The sequence below is a fragment of the Mastomys coucha genome, unplaced genomic scaffold (genome assembly GCF_008632895.1).
Source record: "Mastomys coucha isolate ucsf_1 unplaced genomic scaffold, UCSF_Mcou_1 pScaffold15, whole genome shotgun sequence".
NCBI classification, from domain to species: domain Eukaryota; kingdom Metazoa; phylum Chordata; class Mammalia; order Rodentia; family Muridae; genus Mastomys; species Mastomys coucha.
In genome coordinates, this window is record NW_022196897.1 from 12,446,296 (window position 1) to 12,453,442 (window position 7,147).

At 40.9% G+C, this 7,147-nt stretch overlaps 1 protein-coding gene across 6 annotated transcripts in view; it reads right to left on the bottom strand.

The window, feature by feature from the left end:
• Ehmt1 (euchromatic histone lysine methyltransferase 1) overlaps positions 1 to 7,147 on the bottom strand; it is a 139,421-nt gene that overhangs the window by 70,157 nt on the left and 62,117 nt on the right. For 3 of the 6 annotated variants that reach the window (XM_031369270.1, XM_031369266.1, XM_031369269.1), the window contains exons 5-7: positions 5,333 to 5,490; positions 4,814 to 5,002; positions 206 to 283 (exon numbers count right to left, since the gene is read on the bottom strand). In XM_031369270.1, coding sequence (XP_031225130.1) covers positions 206 to 283; positions 4,814 to 5,002; positions 5,333 to 5,490 — 425 coding nt within the window. The remainder of the gene's footprint in view (positions 1 to 205; positions 284 to 4,813; positions 5,003 to 5,332; positions 5,491 to 7,147) is intronic. The other 3 variants (XM_031369271.1, XM_031369267.1, XM_031369268.1) reach the window with 2 other exon arrangements.

The following is a 7,147-nucleotide window of genomic DNA, read 5'->3' on the forward strand; positions in this document are numbered from 1 at the left end:
AGGAGGAGGAGAAGGAGGAGGAGAAGGAGAAGGAGGAGGAGAAGGAGAAGGAGGAAGAGAAGGAGGAGAAGGAGGAGGAGAAGGAGAAGGAGGAGGAGAAGGAGGAAAAGGAGGAAGAGAAGGAGGAGAAGGAGGAGGAGATAGAGAAGGAGGAGAAGGAGAAGGAGGAGAAGAAGAAGAAGAAAAAAGAAAAATGTGAGGTTACCAGGTCAGACTCGTCTCCACCATCTTCATCCTCCCCTGTGTCAGGAGACTCTTGTTCCTCCTCTGAATCTCCATCCATCTGATCAATCCAAATACAAACAAAAAACAATTAGATCTTGTAGTTGAAGGCAGATGGATCCAAAACAAATGTTAAAAAAACATTGGCAGACATACATGGAAGGGACCTCACTGTCTGCCCCCAAGGTAGAAACAAGCTGTCTGGATGGCCCTGGCCAGGGAATTTCCAAGTAGACAACAGGATACCAGAGTTTCTGCTAACACTCCCTACTAAGACACTATCCCAAATGGACTCACTCTGATGACTCAAATGAATTAACTGCACCTTGAAGGTTACTGTGCATGGAAGGCATGCCAGATATCTGTAAAAAGTAGTAACACACACACACACACGGGGGGGGGGGGGGGGGGGGCATTCTAAAGAGCTATAAAATAATACATATCCAAACCTACCTCTACTCACCCAAGAACAGTCTAATCGCAGAAGCCATCACTGTTATGTTGCCTGACCACTTCCAGCTATTTCTAAACCTACAGGATATACTTCAATAAATTTATTCTTTTCTAATTATAGACAAGATTTGGAATTCTTTCTACAGCAGAATAACAAAGACACCTTGGTTTTCCTACTGTATTTATCACTTCTACCAACAGTGTCAGTGAATGAATATAGTGTCCACTTGCCCCAGATCCACTCACTCCAAGTCAGTACCGTGGTCTCTGGTGTGCTGTAGTCTGACTCTGTAGGATCTACTCCAGAAAATCTACTCTCTGATATTCCCAGCTCAACTGAACCTGTAGGGTTCAAAGTCAAGTTGCACTCCAAACAAGCCAACATAAAGGCAGACGAGGACAGATGCAGCACTCCTGAGTCAAATGGTACCCCTCTCCATGATAACTCACTAACACCCTTTTTTTATCTCTCGTCTTGCCCATTCTCAACACTGACAATGACTCCTATATTCCCTCACACAATCCCCCAACTGTTCTTCATCTCAATAGCCCACTAACTTCAGAATTTGAAGCTCTACATAAAGTTCTCGTTAGATTTTGATGGAACTGTTTTGAGTTTAGAGATAAACCTAGAACAATGCAGTTTTTATTTGCATAAGTGGGAGGTCTCTTGTTAACCTAATTTAGCAAATTTCTGCTGTTCTCTTACACCACATTATTGTTGAATGTGTCACCTACTCTAGGTACTCTGGAGATGCCAAGAATTACCCTGCCTCTGCTTCCCGGTGCTGGGATTGAAAGTAAGTGCCACCACACCACACTAATTTTCTAGTTAACATTTAAAAACCATGCCTAAGCATTTATAAATATGCTGGTGTTTACTGCAATTTTACATGGAAACAAGAGATGTCTATGTCTTGATCACATGGAAGTTTAGTTCAATGGTTATAATAGTTTTCTAGGGTTTTTCAAGATTTTAAGGTAGATTTTTATGTCCTCTCCTCTCCTTTTAAATATTAAATTTTCTTTCTGGCTTTTTTCTTACAGCATCAGTCAAAGCAGTCAATGTTATTCTCCTTGTGTTAAAGCTAAAAGCAGCAAACTCACCCTCATTTTATGACTGATAATCAAAATGCTTCAATTTTCATCATTAAATATAACCTTCATTATAGGACTCTGGTACTTCATTAGGTTTATTTAAGTTTTCTTCTAATTCACTGGGCAGTTGTTTTATTTGTTTAATTTTAAATGTGACTGAGCAATGCAATTACCAATTAAAAAAAGGGATACACAGAAAGGGATAGATCACTTTTGAAACACTGCTTGACAAGTACACATATAGCACACATAAGGAAGAAAACACAAGTTGAAATCCCAAGGAAAAGTGAGAGAAAAGAGTACTAGTTGGTTGTCAGGCAGTGGTGGGACACAACTCTATTCCTAGCCACAAGTGGCAAAGGCTTAGAGGAGGATCTCTACAAATTCAAAACCGGCCTAGACTACAGAAGGAGTTCCAGAACAGCCAAGGCTACACAGAGAAACCCTTTCACCATTACCACTCCCTCCCTGCCAAAAAAACAAAATAACAACAGCAAAAGCAAAAACAAACAAACAAAAAAAAAAACAGTAACATCAAAAGAGCACTAGTGGGCAAAAAGAAACCAGAAGTAAAAAACTAAATGTGGTACAACTAAAAGCCATGTTCACTGGGCAGAGGAAGCTGTGCAGGAAACAACAGCATCCCCAGCTTTCCAGCTAAGAGATAAGGTGCTCAGAACAGCCAGTGTGTGGCCAGATGTATCTAATTTATCTTCTAACTCACACAGCTAGATGTGAATGCCAATCTTACTATGACTCAGTAAACCCACAGTAAGACATGATCTTGTGCTGACTATATAAACAGGAATCATTTCTAAATCAAAGACCCTCTACAAAATGAGAAAAGACAGTCACAGTCAACTTAACATCTAATAGATAAATGGCAGATACCTGACAGACAACTTAATATCTAATAGATAGATGGGGGATATTTGATCAGGTTCTTCACAAAAGAAACCATCTGTGGTGGTTTGAATAAGAATGGCTCCCACAGGCTCATAGATTTGAATGCTTAGTCACTGAAGATAGCACTATTTGAAAGGATTATAAGGATTAGGAGTGTGGCCTTGTTGGAAGTAGTAGGGTGTGGGGGAGAGTTGAGGTTTCAGAAGCCCACACTAGGCTCAGACTCCCTTCTTCCTGCTACCAGATATGGATCCAGATATAGAACTCTCAGCTACTCCTCCAGCACCAGTGACACCATGCTCCCAACCATGATAATGGGCTAACCCCTCTGAAAGTACAAGTAAGCCCCAATTAAATGCTTGCTTTAATAAGAGCTGCCAGATTCATAGTATATCTTCACAGCAATAGAACAGTGACTAAGACAGTATACAAATGGAAAACAAACATAGAAATCTCCAATCTAGAAATCAGAAAAATGTGCATTAAAACTATAATGTTCTAGCACTATGTACTCACTGAATGGATAGTGGCAAGACTGGCAAATCAGCACAATGGGCAGGATGTGAAGAAGCAGCTAGCAGAGCTATTATCAATGCCTGCAATCCTCTTCATACCAGTATAGTAGTGTCTGTGGATTAACAAGCACAGTGACCTACTCCCAGTTTGCACCAGGAAACAACCTGTGCTGAGGCTATTGGTGGGACTGTCATATCAAATGACCTTAGATACAATGCCCATAGAGAGTGTAATGGACATCTAAATAGGAATAAAATCCCATAAAAGAACACTGTATCATGATGGTACTCAAGCACAGCATCTCTGGATCCCTATATTCTCTTAAAGGATTAATAAGAACTATGAAGCACTTCTGTTCATTTGCCTTCTGATATTTATTCCAGTAGTTTCAGGTTGAGAATGCTCTAATTAGAAGAAGAGTTAAGTCATCAATGCAAAGACAGCAACACAAGTAAGTCTCTAAGAACAAAAGAAGCAAACATCTGAGCACATGATGATAGTTCCAGTCTTACAGATCTCTTTAAACAGTTTCAGAGATCCTCAGACCACCTGGATTCTACAAGAATGAAAATGAACAATGGTCTAAGCATAGTGGGTGAGACAAGCTATACAGCAACAAGAAAATCAAACAAACAAACAAACAAACAAACAGGATACACTGTGAGGTTCTGCTCATGTAAGAACAAAACTGAGCACAATTTTAGTGCTGGCACTTCTTGCCTATTTAATTATATGATGGGATCTTAGAATGCAATACTGACTAGTCTCAAAGTTTTATGGTTAAATAAACCCTACTGCCTCAATCCTCCAAGCATCTGAGACTATAGGTACATGACATCATGTCTGACTTATTATTGAAAGTGCCAGCTGGAAGCAGGCATTGGTGGTGCATGTCTTTAATCCCAGCACTGGGGAGACAGAGACAGGTATAGCTCTGAGTTTTAGGCCAGCCTGGTCTACACAGTGACTTAGTTCTTAAACATCCAGGATTACAAGGGTGGGGGGGTTGGGGGTTAGGGAGGAGCTGTACATGTAGTGTACTTACATGTGATAAATAAAAAAAAAAAAATTGCTTTTGATCTACCTTTTGTTTCTTGGTTCTTTTGTTGGCTGACAGATATTTAATCTTTTTCTTCTTTTTCAAGATTTATTTATTATTATTATTATTATTATTATTATTATTATAAATGAGTACACTGTAGCTGTCTTCAAACCCACCAGAAGAGGGTGTCAGATTTCATTAAGGGTGGTTGTGAGCCACCATGTGGCTGCTGGAATCAGAACTCAGGACCTTCAGAAGAGCAGTCAGTACTCTTACCCGCTAAGCCATCTCACCAGCCCCTTTTTCTTCTTTTTCATGTTTTGGAGATGGGGTATTACTATGTAGTTCTGGCAGGCATGAAACTCACTATACAGACCAGGCCAGCCTTGAACTCAGGGCTCTGCCTGCCTCTACCTCCTGAGCCACCAATGCCCAGCTACTTAATTTTTTTTATAAATATTAAATGAAAAGAAAAAAAAAATCACCAGCACGTAACTATGCCCAGAATCTCAGAAGCTACAGTGGAGCTCATGGTTTTGCTCACGAATGCCACCATCTGGGGAAGTGGAGTCCTACCTTTGCAGCACGGTCAGTCTCAGACATGCTCTCTTTAGAAGTCCTACTGTCCTCAGTGGGAAACGCAGCAGCCTGCTCAGCTCCATGGTCCTCATCATCCTCCAGCTCATCAGAGTCTTCATCTTCTGAGTCCATCTCCAAGCTCTCGCCATTCACATGCAGGGCACTATCATCTAAGGCTTTCTCACCCTGGAACACAGCAGTTCACAGTTCTCAGGAGTACTGCTGCCTAGCACATGAAAACTTGACTGACTCACTATGATCTTATATGAAAGGAGATGTAAAGGTCTGCCAGAACTGGGGCGCAATGGCAACTATCATCTGAAGAAGCCGGCAGGAAGGATCCTTGGAGTATGTTAGGGTTACATGAGGCTATGCTATAGCACAAGAGCTCAAGAACTCTAGTTTCTTTTATGGTGATTAAGGCCATTAAATTAGTTATGTCCTCAATAGAATGTTCTTTTGGCCTGGAACTTTTTTCCAAGTATATGTGGCAAACAATCTCCACACCCCTCTTACCTTGGCGCCCACAGTGGAATGAGTTATGCTTTTAAACATCTCAATCACCGTCCTCTGCTTTAATACTTTGGTCTTTTTCTTGGGAACTAAGCTATAGGTTCCCATTCTTCGTTTTTTCTTCCGAGATACTGCAGCTGCTAAAACAAAAGGCAAGCAAGCTAAAAAAAAAAAAAAAAGTCAAAGGGGGACAAAAAAAGGAAAAGAAATACCATTCAAATGTTTTTAAAGGTAAAAGACAGGCTATAAAATTTAATCACAAAAATCATCATTAAACCATATCTCTTCAGACACATTTCTACAGGCATCACCAACATAAGAGTATAATAGGCATTCCTTACTTGAGACAAATTGAAGGGGAAGCTGAAACACGATCAAGACCAGGAAAACCAGAAATCGTCAGAAACAAGGCCTTAAGACCTGCCTTAAATAGAGGAAGCTCTGCCCTGAGAAGTACTCTCCATTCTTCATATGCCTGAAGGGAGCATGTATGTATCAGGAAGGACTGAAGACTGAGAAGACCACTCACTATGGAGTGGATCCAACTAGCCTTCCAGAATACAGAAATCTCACTCATAGGTGGCTTCTCTGTTTATCCATTTTCTGGGACCATTTCTAACCAATGAAGCATTAAACAGAAAGATTTTCCCTGAATTTGGTACAGCTTACTTTAACAGTTTAAACAAAAAGTAGCAGCAAGAAAACAAGAGAGGAGTTCTCAGGAACCCCAGACCCTTTTAAACAAAACAGCATAAGGAGATTCTCTGCACTTCTTTTTTTAACTTTTTAATTCCAAGGTCAAAGATCACTAATGTAGCCTACTGGAGGCCTGGGTAAAAGTACATGTTTTGATTCTATAACAAAGGAAAAGAAAGAACAGAGAACATGCACAAGCATGAACCATCTAATAAGAGTGGGTCATGTGATAATGCTTGCAGCATCATCTGGATATCCAACAACCACGTATTAAGAAAAGGCTACAGGGTGCCAATCTCTCTCTCGTGGACAAGAGTGACAAGTATAAGCACCTTAGTAGTGTCTGATCTCAGAAATGTCTTTTTTTTTATACTCATCACAGTAATCTATGATAATTAATTTAACAGACCAGGGCACTGAGATAGGATTTATTAACCACCTAGGCATTTATAGATAGGTGGCTGAAGAAAAATAAAGGGGGGAAAGGGGACTGTTGCTGCCATGTTCCAACAGAGGCCTTCACAGTACCCAGGTGAAGGGCCAGGCCCAGAGTCACATGACTGGGATCAAGACTGGCAAGGGGCAAGAGAGGAAAATCATTATGAACACAAGCAATATAGAAAGGACTCACGGGATGCTGCCTGTTACACAAGAGCATTCAAACAAGAATGCCAATGTGGTGCTTTGACTGAGATATTCCACATACATACTGATACATTTGAATATTTGGCTCCTAATTAGTAGCAATTTGAGTATTAAGAGGTAACCTTGTTGGAGGAGTTCTGTCAATGGGGGCAAGTTTAAAAGTTTTCAGATGCCTCCAAGCCATGCCACAGCACCATCCTCAGCACATGCTCTCTACTTCTTGCTTGTAGATCAAGATGTTAGTTCTCAGCTACTCCAGTGTTATTTCTGCCTGTGGCCATGCTCCCTGTCATGACAGGAACTGTAAGCCCAAAATAAACTCTAACTGCTATAAGCTGCCTTGGTCATAGTATTGTATCATAGCAATAGAAAAATAACTAAGGCCAGGTGGTGGTGGTGCACACCTCTGATCCCAGCACTTGGGAGGCAGAGGCAGTCAGATTTCTGAGTTCGAGGCCAGCCTGGTCTACAGAGTGA